This window comes from Chiloscyllium punctatum, chromosome 20 (genome assembly GCF_047496795.1).
Source record: "Chiloscyllium punctatum isolate Juve2018m chromosome 20, sChiPun1.3, whole genome shotgun sequence".
NCBI lineage: Eukaryota > Metazoa > Chordata > Chondrichthyes > Orectolobiformes > Hemiscylliidae > Chiloscyllium > Chiloscyllium punctatum.
The window spans coordinates 51881237-51898598 of NC_092758.1; the positions used below are offsets into that span (position 1 = coordinate 51881237).

Here is a 17362-nt window from a genome sequence, read left to right on the forward strand (position 1 = left end):
AAGTATAGAGGGGATGTCAGAGGCGGGTTCTTTACACAGAGAGTTGTGAGATCATGGAATGTGTTGCTAGCAGCAGTTGTGGAGGCAGGGTCATTGGGGACATTTAAGAGACTCCTCGACATACATATGGTCACAGAAATTTGAGGGTGCATACATGAGGATCAGTGGTCGGCACAACATTGTGGGCTGAAGGGCCTGTTCTGTGCTGTACTGTTCTATGTTCTATGTTCTATGATTCTGGTATGACATTTATGTGGATTGGAGTAAAAAGAAAAATCTCTGCCCTGTGGATGAAGGTATCTCCATACATCTACTAGTCCTAATTCTTTGTTCAAATCCACCAATTGTCTAGATCTGGGAGATACTCCTGCAGTACTCTCGGGAATCCTATCTATTTCCGGATCCATAATACAATTAAAATCTCCCCCTATAATTGTATGACGAGCACTGAGAGCCATCAATTTTGAGAAGGCTTCCGTTATAAATTTAAAAGGATGTGCCGGGGTGGGGGGCAATACAAATTTAAGATCCCATATTCCTCTCCATTTATAAGTACTTTAATCAGAATATATCATCCAGATTAGTCTTTTATCTGATTTAGGGTTTTAAAAGGAAATTCTTTTGAATAAGAATAACAACTCCCCTGCTTTTTGAGCTGAAAGAAGAAAAAAAGGCCTGATCAAATCCATCCTGTTGTAACTTCAAGTGTTCTTTATCCAATAAGTGTGTCTCCTGTAGGAGAGCTATATCGACCCTTTCTTTCTTGAGGTTTGATAATACTTTCTTCCTTTTGGCTGGTGAATTACTCCCCTTGACATTCCAGGTGCACCACTTAACCGACTGATCAACCATAATCAGTCCAGGCAAGTCCGAGACCCCTGGAGGGGAAGCCCTACCCAGAACATCCCGAGCGTAGAGCATATAAAATTCACAAAAATAACGGTTCTTTAATACATTCATATCGATATAATAAAAAAACTATTTCTAAATAAAAAAAAGTATTTAAATGGAGATTTTCCCCCTTGTTCCCAGGGGGTATCACTTCCTTTCCAACAGTCCATCGTATCCTCTCCCAACCAGTGCCCCACCCCTGACCCAGGCGCTCCTTGATAGGATGAAGAAAATTCAAATATGCTACAGAGCTAGAGTTAACAGTGAGCACCCTAACCCCCCCTCCCCCACCCACACCAACACCAGGATATATTCGGTAATGTTAATACCATGCATAAACATATATAACTATAAAATTACAGCCGCAACAAGTAATAATTAATTATAATAATACAAAATAACAGGGTAAAACAACCTCGCTCCTAAAGACAGAAAACAGGATAAGGTAACCACCTCCCCCCACCAACATTAACTAGACCCCCCGGCCTATACATATATACAAAAAAGGGGGGAGAAAATCGCTAAGTAGAGAACAAATAAATAAATCCCTCTCTCCACTCCCCGAAGATAATATTAAACAGTAAGGTAAAAAAAGGGATTAATATAAAAAAAGGGAGGGATGTAAACCAGAGTGGGGGGAGAGCAAAACAACATCAATGAACTCTTACAATTTATCTAAGAGAGTCCAAAAATTCCTTGGCCTTTTCTGGCGACCCAAAGTTATATACGGACCCTTCACGGTTAAAGTGTTGTGTTGCTGGGTAGCGCAAGGAGTACTGAATATTTAAGTCCCTTAAACACTTCTTCACTTCATCAAATGTCTTCCTCTTTCGGACCAGAGCTGGGGAAAAGTCCTGGAATAACATAATCTTGGATCCTTTATAAATCATGCTTTGGTGATCTTTCCCAAGATTTCTGGAAGCTTCTAAGAGCATCTGCCTCTCCTTATAGCTCTGCAGCCGGAACAGGACCGGGCGGGGGCGCTGGTTCGAGCCGGGCCTGCATATTGCAATCCGGTAGGCCCATTCCACCCTTACCTGGCCTGATCCAGCCTCCATGTGTAAAAGCTGTGGAAACCACTGTTCAAAAAACGCTGTAAGCTGGCCTTCCTCTTCCCGTTCGGGAAGGCCCAGCAAACGTATATTTTTTCTATGAACTCGATTCTCAAGGTTGTCAATATGATTCTCTAAGGTCTGGACTCACTGTTTGAGAGTCCGGACCTGATCCATGGCTGATTCTGCTGTAGTCTCGGAGGTTGCGGCCTTTAGCTCCGCCCCTCCGATTCAGCGCTCGATTTCCTTGATGACTCGGTAGTGCTTTTGTAGCGCGGCCGAGAGTGAGTCCCATCGGCTCCGGGACTCTTCAATGAAGGCATCGATCTTCACATCGAGTTTAGAGATTATTTCCACGAGGTTCACCACCGTAGGTAAGTCCCCCGGGGCGGCTGCGGATGCCTCTGCTGCAGCTGGAGAGGGTGGGGGAGGGGTTCCTGCCAGCTGAGAACTGCGGGCTTCCTTCCCTTTAGTCATTTTTACTGGAGATTAAATTGTTTAAATTCAGTACTAAGCAACTAATTACATGAAGTAAAAACTATTTTGAATGATTTGGTGAGTGTGGTGGAGGTGGGTGGCCCACTTTGCCCAAGTCTTGGGAGGAGCACTATAGACTCAGACTTGCTGGGTCGCCGCATTCTTGGATCCCCTCTCCCAACCTTATTCTTACTGAGACCGATCCTCTTCGGGCTGGACTGAGATGATACATAGTGAGGGGTCAGGTCAACCACTACTTGAAAGAGAGGAAAACCAGACGGATATGAAATACTCACGTCTGGCTGGCCGATTCCTCAAAATCTCTTACACTGCTGTCCATAATCCATCTGTATTGAATCTGAGTCACGGCACCAGATGAAGATCTCGACCCACGGTGGGGGGGGGGTGGGGGGAGGGTTTCCTCGGTTCCATGATCGGTCAAATGAACACTTGCAATTCGGTCTGGTTCTGCAAGATCTCACACTTTATTATCACGGCCGGGCTCAGGTTGTCCAACAACACAGAGGTCAAACACTTCTGTGTTCCTTGGAGAAACTGCTCAAGTGGCTTAAAACAAAGACATTTTTAATATGGTTCTTCAGGAATAATACAGCCTGAATTACAGAGCAAATCCAATAAAATGCAATAAAATGACGTTATAGACGTAAGGTTAAGCCAATGATATTTCCTGGGAACTAACTGTGTTTTGCACATTTTATCTCTCAACATCTGCGTCTCCAAGGTTAGTAATGTCCAATCTAGTTTAGTTAATTCTATTCTGTGAAGGAAGTATTGTCTGCTAACCTTTGGTTCAGTTAGTTCAGGAATACAGCTTTTAGCAAGGTTAAAAGCCATTTTAAACAGAATTGACAATTTGCAGCCTAGAAGCCATTTTGTTGTTACTTTATGTTACTTGCATTAAAAAGCCATTTTGTTGTTAGTAAGGACATGTATTAAATGGTTGCTCCTGACAACAGCCTAAATCCAGATTTTAGATCCTCACCATTAGAGTCCAGGGATGTATAAGTTAGGAGGATTATGCATGGGAAATGCAGGGACGGGGTGGGTTGGTGTGGACTTGATGGGGCAAATGGCCTGCTTCTATGCTCCAGAAATTCTATCAATGCCAGTTAAAAATAAGACATAGTTGGACAACTCTGGTAAAACTTACCTGTCCATTTTTGACTGCCTACATACTCTTAAGCCAACCACATTTATAAGGGTGTATTCAAAATAGCTAGCAGCCTCACGGATGCAATGCTCAAGTTCTGAAATTCAGGGCTCAAATCACTCATTACAATGGCAAGGAAAGCATCCTGGAGTTCTCACAGAGCATAGGAGGTGCACTCTCAAAGTTGATGTAACCCTGACATTCCTTTTAGTTTTTGGCTGATTAAACCTGCATTTATTGCCCATCCTTAATTGTCCTGCCGAAGATTGTGGTGAGCTGCTTTTTAAATCATGGCAGTGTAGGGACACCCAGAGTGCTGATTTTTATCCAGTAATAGTGATGTTCTAGGTCAGGATGAATATAGGAACAGGAGTAGGCCATTCAGCCCCTCAGGCCTGTTCCACCGTTCAATGAGATTCTGGCTGATCTGTGGCCTAACTCCATATGTTAGATTTTGGCTCATATCCCTTAATACTTTAACTTTACAAAGAATTGTCTGTCTCAAATTTAAATTAACATCTGATCCAACATCAGAATGAATGGTTCATGGGAGACTTGCAAGTGGCAGTGTTCCATTTATCTGCTGTTCTGTGCTTCCAGGTGAAGGGTTGTGGGTTTGAAAGTTGCTGTCAAAAGAACAATGGTGAATTTGTGCAGAGCATCTTGCAGTTAGTAAACACTGCTGCCATTACACATTAGTGATGAAAGGACTGTATTTTGAAGGTGTTGGATGAGCTGCCTATCAAATAGTCTGCTTTGCCCTGGATGATGTCAGGCTTCTTGGAACAGCACTCACCCAGGCAAGTGGGGCGTATTCCATCAGACTCCTGAATTGTGTCTTGTAGATGGTGGACAGGCACTGGGGGCTTGTTCAGTTTATATTCTAGGTAAAAACAATGACTGCAGATGCTGGAAACCAGATTCTGGATTAGAGGTGCTGGAAAAGCACAGCAGTTCAGGCAGCATCCGAGGAGCAGTAACATCGACGTTTTGGGCAAAAGCCCATCATCAGGAATACAGGCAGAGTGCCTGAAAGGTGGAGAGATAAATGAGAGGATGGTGGGGGTGGGGAGAAAGTAGCATAGAGTACAATAGGTAAGTGGGGGAGGGGATGAAGGTGATAGGTCAGGGAGGAAGGTGGAGTGGATAGGTGGAAAAGAAGATAGGCAGGTAAAACAAGTCATGGGGACAGTGCTAAGCTGGAAGTTTGGAACTGGGGTGAGATGGGGGAAGGGGAAATGAGGAAACCGTTGAAGTCCACATTGATGCCCTGGGGTTGAAGTGTTCCGAGGCGGAAAATGAGGCTTTCTTCCTCCAGGTGGTGAGGGAGTGGCGGTAAAGGAGGCCCAGGACCTCCATGTCCTTGGCAGAGTGGGAGGGGGAGTTGAAATGTTGGGCCACAGGGCGGTGTGGTTGATTGGTGCGGGTGTCCCAGAGATGTTCCCTAAAGCACATCGGGAGCAACGGATACAATAAATGATATTGGTGGATGTGCAGGTAAAACTTTGATGGATGTGGAAGGCTCCTTTCGGGCCTTGGATGGAGGTAAGGGAGGAGGTCACCTATTGTACTCTATGCTACTTTCTCCCCACCCCCACCCTCCTCTCATTTATCTCTCCACCCTTCAGGCACTCTGCCTAAATTTCTGATGAAGGGCTTTTGCCCGAAACGTCGATTTTACTGCTCCTCGGATGCTGTCTGAACTGCTGTGCTTTTCCAGCACCACTAATCCAGTTTATAGTCTAGTCAATTGTGACTGCCAGGAAGTTGGGGGGAGTGGGGAGGGGGGGCGTAGTCAATGATTGCAATAGCATTGAACATCAAAGAGTAGTGCTTAGATTCTCTTGATGGAGTTGGTCTTTGCCTGGCATTGTGAATGTTACTTGCTATTTATCAGCCCAAGCCTAATGTTGTCCAGGTCTTATTGCATTTGGACATGGACTGCTTCAGTGTCTAAGGAATTGTGAATGGTGCTAAATATTATACCATCATCAGTGAACATCCCTACTTCTGATCTTATGATGGAGGAAAGTTAATTGATGAAGCAGCTGAAGATGATTGGGCCAAGAAGAGACAACTCTGAGGAACCTCTGCAGAGATGTCCTGGAGCTGAGATGATTGACTTCGTTGGTTTTAATAGAACTGAAGTCCAAACTGAGAAGCATTAATTTTGTAGTGAGAACATCTTTATGCTTTGAATCAGGAGTTGGTTAGCTATGTTGTTTGGACAGCTGCTTTGTGATGCAAAGTACTGTCAACAACATGGTTCAATTTCTGCACAATCTGGGGTTTCCATGATGGACTCTCCTTATTAAACTCTCCCGTTGCCTGAGATATGTTGCTTTCAGGTTAAATTAGAGTTAGCTGTCGCTGTCTCTCTATTGAGATGGTTCAATTGGACTCTGGTGACTTTACTTTTTGATGGGATACACCTTCTAAGTACAATGCACCATTTCACTGGAGCCAATTTACATTATTAAGCAAAATTACATTGTAGTTACACTTAGATATATTTAACAGTGTAAAATCTAATTTTACTTGTTCTGAGAAATGTAAACTCTACCTGTTGGGAGAAATGGCAAAAAAAACATACATATGGTTAAGAAATCCAATTTGCCTTCTGAGAAACAAGGCTGGTGTGAATGTGATATACCCTATGGTTGTAATATAAGCAGCTGAGAGTTTTGCAAACAATGTGTAGTCTTATGTATAATGCCAGTCAACCCTTTAAGGTCCAAAGTGCCTTATACAACACTTGTTATCACTGCATCTCAGTTTAAGGTGATTATGTCAATGATTAGAATGACTTCTGCTGCAATGATGTGCATTTAGTATTTTCCAGAAGCTGTTTGGAAGGTTTCAAGTCATGATAGAGTGACTCATTTGTTGTTTTCAGAACTGTAAAAATCAGTTTTCAAAAGACTGGATACTCGTTCTTGAATCCTCATTCTGTTAACATGTCCCTACCTCTTACCCAATTTTGTTAGCCTGGTTGTAAATCAGGTAATTCAGAATCTACCATGTTCTTCCATGGTGAATACTCTTGTAATGTTTCAATTGTGAAATGTCAGCTTTACGAGTTTAAATTGTGAAATTATCTACAAATACAATCAGTAATCCATTTCTGCTATGACTTGGCATAAAATGTTTTGGCATCTGTAACCTATTGACCTAAAGCCTGCTAAGCTGGTTAAAAAGTTACCTATTGACTTACAGATTTGAAGCCTCAGCCCAATTTCTGTACCTGTTTACTGCTGAATTTGCAGTATCCTCAAAACAAATAAGATCAAATTACATTAGTTGAAAGTGTGCTGTTATTTTAGATTAGATTCCCTACAGTGTGGAAACAGGCCCTTCAACCCAACACCAATCCTCCGAAGGATAACCCACCCAGATCCATTTCCCTCTAACTAATGCACCTAACACTATGGGCAATTTAGCATGATCAATTCACCTAACCTGCACATCTTTGAACTGTGGGAGGAAACCCACACAGACACAGGGAGAATGTGCAAACTCCACACAGACAGAGGCTGGAATTGAATCTGGGACCCTGGTGCTGTGAGGCTGCAGTGCTAACCACTGAGCCACCGTGCTGTTCTCTCATAGAGTTTTATAATCAGACTGCTCATCCAGTACTGAATAAGCAGCAGTTTCTCCCAATTAAATATTAGCAAGACAGAAACCATTGTTTCCACTCCCTGCTTCAAACTCTGTTCCCGAATCACCTACTCCACTCCTTTCCCTGGCAACAGTCTGAGATTAATCCACTCTGATTGTAACCTTAATATCACATTTCATCCTGAGTTTCTAATGTTATATTTATAGCATCTCTAACATTGTATTTTCTACTTCTGTAACATTGCTTGGTTTTGTCCCAGTCTTAATTTATTTGCTGGTGTAACCCTCACTCATGTCTCGAGATTTGACTATTCCATTGCACTCCTGTCTGATAACGAACAGATTTTCCTCTACAAACATGAATCATTCAAATACTGCTGACTGTGCCTTAACTCACAGCAAGTCCTGTTCTCCTAGAATCCCTATACTTAATGGACTTAATTTTATCCTGGAGGTCAATAATATCCTGACTTTAAAGTTCTCATCTAGGTTTACAAACCCTTTCATGGTCTTGCCTTTCTCTGTCTCTACTCTCTCCCTCAGTGTCCAGACCCTCCAAGATATTGGTAATCATCTAATTCTTGCCATTAGTGCATTTCCATTAGTGACAGTGCCTTCAGGCCAGGCTCCATGCTGTCAAATTCCCTCCTCCATCTCTTGCATGTCTAGTTGTTTTCCTCCTTGAAGGTATTTCTTAAAGTCTCATCTTTGACCACACTATTGGGTACCTGACCTAACATCTCTTTACGTGGCTTGATGTCATACTTTGTTTATTATGCTTCTGTGAAGCTTCTCAGAAATTTCATTATATTGAAAGTGCTATTTAAATGGATGTTATTGTTATTATTGTCAAGTAAAAGAATTGATCCAGCCTGTAATATATTCAACTTACCTGGAGAGGCGCTGTTTACTTTGTTTTCCCTTTTCTGACCAAATGAAAAGTTTCATGCAACTCACAACAGTATTAAAAAAAATTAGAGATTTAATAATGTTATTTGCTAAATTTAAATTATAACGAGGAGTTGAATTTTTACAAGTACAGGGAGATGAAATTGGATGCCTGTGAACAGTTAAATCCCTCAAAAGTGACTTCAATTGGGGGCCTGATATCAGTCTGGTCTCTTGCAGGTTTCATTAGGCCAGGTGTGAAGGCAAGCTGGGACCCAATGTGCAATGCTTGGGTAAAACTTTTAAATCATATACCACCTTCTGTTTTATCCAAGTACTCTGCCTATAACATCCAACAGACCTATTTCCCATGCTGTCAGCCAACTCACCAGGGTCACCGAAAGTGAGTACACAGTGATAAGTACGAGTTCTTTAACTAGTTCTGCAGTCACAGTCAGGTGAGAGGTTACTGTTCATAACACTGAGTTCTTTCAGTATTTGACAAGTGGTTCTGAACTTCTAAATCCTTGATTGCAATTCACTCAAATTCAGGCTGAACGACCTTGTTGTCAGCCTATACCATGGCATGGAAGAAGCTAATGCAGTTATATTTTGCATCTATGATGAATAACTAGTAGAGCAATACATTAATAACATCATCATCAATAGCACCATACAAGCACAATTCTACCTTCTCGTCAGCCACTAATGTTCTAAAAGGCATAGGGAATGGACCCCAAGGAGACAAAATCCCGAACACGGGAGAATCTTCCCAATTCCTGAACAACATGAGCATCAGTGAGTCAGTTAGGAAAGTGGAGCAAAATCAACAGAGAGTCTCGAACAGGAGAGAGAAAGTCTAATTATTCAAGTGAAGGTCAACTAAACAAGAAACTCACTAGTGAGCAGTGAGAGGTCTATTTGCATGCATTAGCTTGCCATTATTTCCTTATCTTGCCTCATTGATTTGCAATTTCCCTTTCTCCCACCCATCCAAATTGAAACTACACAGCGACATTTCCTTATATGGAAGACCTGGTGAGTCCAGCTTGATGCTTGCTCCTCCGGATGTCCTTTTCAGACACAGTCACCCACATCTTAGAGTGCACACCATAGGTAGTGATTACCTGCACCCTTTGTCCATAGATGTTGGCACTGGACATGTACCTCATGGTATATTGACTTCTAATACCATTCTATACTTTGGAGCAGACTAGCAAGTTTCATTCTAATTCTGCTGCCAGGACACTTTGTGCACAAGGACAGGCACGTGCTTCATGGATTCAGCCAGGTTGCAGTATAAGGCTCTTCACTTGTTTTCTGAATGTCACTACTTTGTGCCTACTTTGCACATTGTTTTGCTATCATGTTTCACAGGCAGAGGGTTGCAGAAGTGTAAGACATGCGTACCATCTGTTATCGGACCAGAGGCTTGGACATAGTCAACTGGCCACTTAGGATCATCAAGGTCAGGGGTCCCTATCACTACTGTCTCGGATGTCCTGCTGGTTCCATTCAACCAGTCTGGGGAGTCACGGTAAGTTAGGAAATACTTCACAGATCAGTCAGTGCTCCAGTCAATCATCAGTTGGTGCTATGCTTCCAGGCTGGTGAAACCGAACCATTATTTACAGTGGGCCTGTTCATCAAAGGTCAATATGAGAGGATGGTTATCAGGGCCACTACTCTGGTAAAGAAGCTGAGGAACTCTATTGTGGAGATTGAAGACAAACGTGATAACAGTTGTGAACGGGCAACTTGACAAGTAAGAGAGGAGATGATAAGTGTATGGAAGGTAAAGAGGTAATGTGGGAGGGAGCATCAGTGACAGTGAGCACCGTCCTGACTTCAGTTGGGGGTAGGGCTGGGGGTGTGAAATTGCACTACTATGTTTAGCATGATGGCACAGTATGCTTGAGTTTCAGGGGTAAACTGGGGAAATGAACACCTAAATAAACAAGTTGTTGGGAATGTGAGGAATATTCGAACTGATGGGGTCGACAGAGAAGGCAATCCAAAAGTTAAGAAGATTTGGGGAGCCACAGCTGTGATCTAATTTTTCAACCTGCAGAAATTCCTCACAGTAATGTCTTATGCTTAACCACTTTATCTGAATCTCCTCTTTGCTCTGCAGCAATTCTGTGATTCAGTTCTGACATTCTTTTAAAGGTGCAAGCTCTTCCAATAAACAAGCAAGCTGTATTTTCCCCCCCCCCCAACCCCCACCCAAGACGTGGACCACCTCTTGCAAATCTTCATCGCTGTTACAGCTTGTTTTCCTTTAAGGTGTGCTAGACGTTTACAATATATTATTATTTGGGATTTTAAAGTAGTGGTGAATGGATTTTGGCTTTTAGTTTTGTGGTGGTGACTTAGTATTTAATGGTCAGGAACTCATTCTTGCAGCAGCAGACCAAATCACATTTCCAAGAAATGCAACATTTGCTAAATGATGGGACAAGTTACCTAATGATATAGATTATGATGATACTATGGCTTTAAGAGGTGTATTTTGTCCTTTTCTTTGAAGAGAGATTTTAAGACAGAGGTACTGAGATGTCTGTTTGAACAATCACCTAAAGTGCTAGCCAGGGTAGAAATGAAAGAATAGACAGATGAACACGTGCCTCGAGGGATAGTGTAGGAGGGAGGAGTTCAGATTTGTGGGACATTTAGACCAGTTCTGGGGAAGGTGGGACTATTACAAATTGGATGGTCTACACCTGAACCAGACTGGAACTAATGCCCTTGAAGAGTTTTTGATACTGCTGTTGAGGAGGGTTTAAACTAACGTGGCAGGGGGCTGGGAACCAGAAGACTACTAGACAGTGAGATGAAAACTAGAGACTGTGAGGAACAGGATCATGAAAGTTAGCATTACCAAGGGGAAGAGTAGACAGAGAGCAGGTGAACGCAAAGGAACTGGTGGTCTGAAGTGCATTTGCTCAAATGCAAGGAGTATAGTGGGTAAGGCAGACAAACTTAGGGCTTGGATTGGTGCCTGGGAGTATGGCATTATTGAGATGACTTGGTTGAAGTTAGGGCAAGATTGGCAACAAAGTGTTCCAGGATAGAGATGCTTCAGACAGGACAGGGTGGGAAGTAAAAAGGTGGGGGAGGGGGGAGAGGATTTGCATTGCTGGTCAGAGATAATATCACGGCTGTGCTAAAGGAGGACACTATAGAGGGCTTGAGCAGTGAGACATTATGGGTAGAGCTGAGAAATAAGGGTGCAGTTACATTGTTGGGCTGTACTACAAGCCTCCCAACAGTGAGCATGAGGTAGAAGAACAAATAGATAAACAGATCATAAAAAGATGTAGAGGCAATGGGGTGGTGGTGATGGGAGATTTTAATTTTCCCAACATTGACTGGGATACACTTAGAGTCAGAGGTCTGGATGGGCTGTAGATGTTATATTACATGGATTTTAGAAAGGTATTTGATAAGGTTCCCCGTGGTAAACTAATGGAGAAAGTGAAGTCACATGGTATGCAGAGTGTTCTAGCTAGTATCCTTTCACCGATATCCTCATCTGCCTGGCTTAACACCCGAAACAACTTCTCCTTCCAATCCTCCCACTTCCTCCAAACTAAAGGACGCCCATATGGTGTCCTTCAGACCAAAATTTCCCCTCCCATGTGGTTGACGATGCCCCCCAGCCCATCTCCTCCATTTCTGGTACCTCTGCCCTTGAACTCCATCCTTCCTAATGCAACAAGGACAAAACCCCCATGGTCCTCACCTTCCATCTCACCAACGTCCATATAGATCACATCATCCTCCCCACCAGCCCACTCCCAGCGCCTTCCCCTTGCCATCGCAGGAAGTGCAAAATTTGCGCACACACCTCCATCCAAGCTCCCAAATGATCCTTCCACATCTGACTTAAGTTTACCTGTACTTGCACCAATGTCATCTACTGTATCCGTTGCACCCGCTGTGGTCTCCTCTGCTTCGGGGAGACAGGACGCCAACTTGCAGATCATTTTAGAGCAAATCTCTGGAATATCCACACTAACCAACTCCATCACACCGTGGCTGAACACCTCAACTCCCCCTCCAACTCCAGCAAGGACATGCAGGTCCTTGGCCTCCTCCATCGCCAAACCCTAACCACCTGGAGGAAGAACACCTCATCTTCCACCTCAGGACTCTGCAACTACACGGGATTAATGTGAATTTCACCAGTTTCCTCATCTCCCCTCCCCCCACCTTATCCCAGTCCTAAGCCACAAACTCAGCACCACCCTCTTGACCTGTCCACAGTCTTACTCATTTTTCCCCTCCACCCTCCTCTCCGACCTACCACCTTCATCTACCTATTGCATTCTCAGCCAACCTCCCCCCAGCAACACCCACACCCCCTTCACCACCCCACCCCCCACCCATTTATCTATCAGCCCCCTGGCCCTTAAGCCTCATTCCTGATGAAGGGCTTATGCCTGAAATGTCAATTCTCCTGCACCTCGGATGCTGCCTGACCTGCTGTGCTTTTCCAGCACCTCACTCTCGACTAACGGAGTTGGAAATTTTCAACTCTTTAAGCAGCCTCAAACTAATCAAGTTAAAAGTCCAGAAAGCTTTAAACCACTCAAGGTCTCAGATAATACAATCCCACTTTTTTCTCACATGCATGCTGTTGGCTACAGAGACCTAGATATTCTCAGTCCTATGGAATTTTAGTTGGGTGTCAACTTTGTGCCATCCACATAAACCGTGCCAATATTTGGGTATGTGTTTCTAGGAAACTTAAAAGAATGACAAACACTTTATTAATCTCTAGGTGCAAGTGAATTAGTTTTGTCATTTCTGACAAACAGGAAATACATAAACTTTGAATCAATTAATTAATTAGCTGCTTTGTTAAAAGGCTAAGTCTTGCAGCACATCTTGGAGTCATTTGTCTAAATCTATCCCAGATAGAAGGGATGAAAATCTTTTTTCACTATTAGGTGCAATGTCCCATACAAATTAATCATAGAATCCATACAGTGCAGGAGACCATTTACTCTGTTGCCTCTTTGAAAGAACTATCCAAATAGATTCACTTTCATTCCCTTTCCCCATTCCCTCTCCCCAAGATGAGATTTGTTAGTCCCAACTCATTAAGCAGTAGGACATTTCAATGGCTCTAATTTGTGACAGGACTCTTACCCCATGTTTCTGTACAGTTGTCAAATCTTTTCTTTACTGATGTATTTAATTTTTGTGCTTTATTAAACCTCGGGTAAGCATCAGTAGGCAGAGATGAGCAGCAAATACCCATGCAACAGATGTGGCCAAATTTGCATATAAGTGCAGTCTCCATCCCCCTCCTCCAATACCATCCAGCAATGTAATTTACTGATGCTCCTCCTCGTATAATTGCCATGCAGACATTCCACTAGATGAGTTACTATGGTGTCAGGCTTACTTTGTATCAAATCAGTGGATTATGAACACCAAAATATCAATATCTTGTGAACGTGTCCAACATTACTGCATGTTAATGAAAATATATAGCCTAACCGATACATGCATTGGGAAATATCAGCTTGAAATTACACAAACAAGTATGAAAAATATACTACTCAAGATTCACTTAATTTGAAAAATTAACAGTGCATTTTTATCTTGCAGGAGAACCATCATTGTTTGTCACCTTCTGCTTGCTGGACAATGGAAGGTTGGAGCCAATTAGCCATCCTTATACTGCAGGCTTACTGCAGTATCCTAATACAAATATTAAAAGCAACCCCATGAAGCTTCATTCAGTATGAAAAGATGAAACAGCAAAAGAGGAGATACAGTGAGATGATATTCCATTCAAGGTCTTGTCTACAGAAAATGCCATTGGATAATAAGTGGCATAGAAAGTTCCACGACTGTACATGTGTATGCAGTAAACGTGTACAGCTGATACATCATGAAAGTCAATTTCATAAAGCATCACTTAAAAAAACCCAATAAAATCATCTTTAAATTCATAAGATAGAAGGAACATTCTGGAAGTATAAAATTCTGGGTCAATCACTCCCATTATTGAGAGATTTGGTTACATCAAATTTTAAATAAAATACTTATAAACTGCCCCAATATACAGAAAGTGATTAATATTACAGTCAGAAACCCTAGATTCCAAAGCGACAGAAGGTGCAGGTGGTGTGGACTGCCACTGTTTTGAACTTAGATAAACTTAATTTATGTGCACTGACTGAATAGACCATGTGAAGACAAGGCACCATCCAAATTCTATTCCAAGGATTGTAACTTTAGACCATAACAGCTGGGCTCCCAACCCATATGGCCAGAGTCTTATTTCAAATACTTTGCTGAAGCCCAAAGATGGCTGACAATTCATTTGAAGTCTTAATTTCTGTATTCAGCAGAAAAGCACCAAAGCTAAAAAAAATACATTCACTGGAAATGCTTTTCTGTATGGGGTGAGAAATAGAAGTCAATATCAAATAATAAAGTCACAGTAAAAGTTTTTGCTGTATACCATTAGATTTGCATGGCTGTCTAATAATGGCAGAAATCCTAATGCCACACTTTGCACATTTGTCAAAGAATAGTGCTTGAAATGCTCTTCAAGTTTCAGATCATGTGCTTTGTACAAAGGTCCTCATTGGATGTATGTCTTAAGTCATTATATATAAAATAATCTATTTACAATAAATTAAAACAGCTATGTTCTGGTTGCTGCACAAAGGAGCAGAGCTTTCAGTAAATTGATCTGTTCTTCTAGTTGTGGATTCAATGGTGTTCCCAAATCATTGAGTGCTCGATTGTAGAATGTCTCCACATCCGACTGAACTTCTTCAACAGTGATCTCATCGTGAGTGGTGAGCACAGGAGGAGTGTCAGCTAGAACATACTTTAGCCGGTCTGTGATTGAGAACCTCAAGTAACCTAAAGAATATATTCAAAAAATGAAGGAAGTCATGAGAAAGGATCTTAGTCCAGAAATCAGGACATACAATTATTTTGTGTGGAGCTGAGAAGTAACAAAAAGCAGAATGTGAACGTAGGCCTGCTAATAGTAATCACACGGCTTGACCAAAACATAAATCAGAAAATTAGAGGATCTCTAAACATGGGAAATTCAATAATGTTGGAGAATGTCTTTCTTAACATAAACCGAGCACAACAAATTGGCAAAAGTTAATTGGAGAATGAGTTCAGGTCCTGCATGAGAGACATATCTAGAATAATAGTTTGCAGACCCAACTAGGGAATAGGCTATCACATCAATTACTGGGTGATAACTAGTAATAGTAAAAAATTCTCTGTAAAAAAGTGATCGTACCATGCAGGAAATCAATAATACTGAAATAGATGTGGTTATATCTGAAACGAGAGTCTCAAATTCAAACAAAGTTAATTAACAAAATATGAGTTGTGGAGTAGAATGAAAAGTTAGATGAAGGAATAGCAAACAGTTAAAGCAATGTTTCCCAAACTCTTTTGAAAGCTTCCATAACCCTAGAAAATGGAGAGCTGGGAGAGCTGTGGATTCTTTAGACTCCAGTGCTTTAAGTTTTTAAAAAACATCCTTTTTGTTGGTTTTTTCAAAACAGGAATCCAGCCTCAAAGATTAATTAGTTAGGCAATGTGCATGGTTTAAAAATATGTAAAGATTTAAAAGGGGCTTCACTATTGTTCGCATTCAGTCAGAGCTCTATTGGAGCCACTTACTGCCTTGTGTCTACAACCCCAGAATTCTGATTTAAATCAATAATTCCTAATTTGCAACATCCATGTATATTCTCTGCAGGAATAAAAGTTTCATTGAGAAAGTGGTACAAAAATTGCTAATTGGAGAAGGTACACATAATATTAACGTAGTGCATTAAAAGAGGAGGCTTATAATGATATCACAAGATTAGGGCTCAAGGGATTCAGGAATGGTCAATGAGCAGAAAATTGCGTAGAAACAAATGAGTTATAACTCTGGATCACTAGCTCTAACTAGCGCAGTAGCATAATGACCAATGTTTGGACCACAGTAATTCATAACCTAGATCAATGACCTGGATGAGGGGATTGTATTTATTATTTTCAGGTTGGTTAATCATACAAAGTTATGTAGAAAATTAAGATGTGAATGAGTTTCAGTTTCCTCCACAGTGGAAACATTTTCTCTACATCTATTTCTGGATTAGTGGTGCTGGAAGAGCACAGCAGTTCAGGCAGCATCCGAGGAGCAGTATATGCCTACCCTACCTTTCTTGATGCTAAAGACTTTTATCAGATCACCTTTTCTCTTACTTTACACTGAGCTGGCCAGTTGCACCAAGGTTTGGAATTAGAATATGAAATGGAATGGAAACTTAGTTCTTTCAGTTTATTTCATTTGAAAATAGGCACATCACCTTGATGTGACGTATACTGGAGAACAGTCTTTGTACCTGCCTCAGATATTTTGTTCTCTTGAACTACGTATTATTCAACAATGGATGTGACCTTTGGTGCCTCGAGAGTTATTAGTAACAATACTAGAAGACAGAAAAGAGAAGCTCTCAAAGGTATTTTCTAGACTTACATTTAGTCACCTCTTGGTAGCTCAGAAGCAGTAAACAGAGAAGTTTGACAAGCTCCTCCCAATACTGCCATTTGCTTGAACTATGCTCCTGAGAAAATAAATAACATTGATTATATAACATCCACATTAGACAGTTACCTGTCACTTGCACATCTTCAACACCTCTTTCTAAACCACAGGAACATTCGGAATAAGAATAGTCCATTCAGCCCCTTAGGTCATAACTGCCATTCAATCAGATCACGATTAACCTGTGTCTCAACTCCTTTAACCTGACTGTTCCAGAATTCCTTGATATCAACAAAAATCTATCAATTCCAGTCTTGTAAATCCCAATAGTCCCAGTACCTACGTAATTATAGGCAGGCACATTCCAGATTTTTATTAACCTTTGCTTGAAAAATGTGAGTCCTTGATAATGCTTTTGATCTAAATCAAAATTTCAGATAAGGTCAGTTGTGGTACTGAGGTTGTAAAATACCTTTTCAACTCTCAAACTTTGATGAGAGGAATTTCAAAGAAAAACAGAGAAGACAATGGCTATTAACCCAATGTCAAGTTCCCTGTTTCTGTAACACCAGAGCAGAGGACATTGGCTTCAGCAACAAGAAATGTTGCTCTGCAAAGAACACAAGCTGGTTAAATGGATTCACCAAGACTGTAACACTTTCATTAAGGGGCTGCATGAGCTAGTGTGTAAGTGTTAAATATATTGGCTTTGAACACTGTCTCCAG

The 17362-nt window shown here is 41.6% G+C and overlaps 1 protein-coding gene across 4 annotated transcripts in view; it reads right to left on the minus strand.

The window, feature by feature from the left end:
* Positions 1–13887: 13887 nt before the first annotated feature.
* simc1 (SUMO interacting motifs containing 1) overlaps positions 13888–17362 on the minus strand; it is an 87865-nt gene continuing 84390 nt past the window's right edge. For all 4 annotated transcript variants that reach the window (XM_072590915.1, XM_072590916.1, XM_072590914.1 and 1 more), the window contains 2 exons: positions 16628–16715; positions 13888–14994 (listed from right to left, as the gene is read on the minus strand). In XM_072590915.1, the coding sequence (XP_072447016.1) occupies positions 14771–14994; positions 16628–16715 (312 nt within the window). In that variant the 3' untranslated portion in view covers positions 13888–14770. The remainder of the gene's footprint in view (positions 14995–16627; positions 16716–17362) is intronic.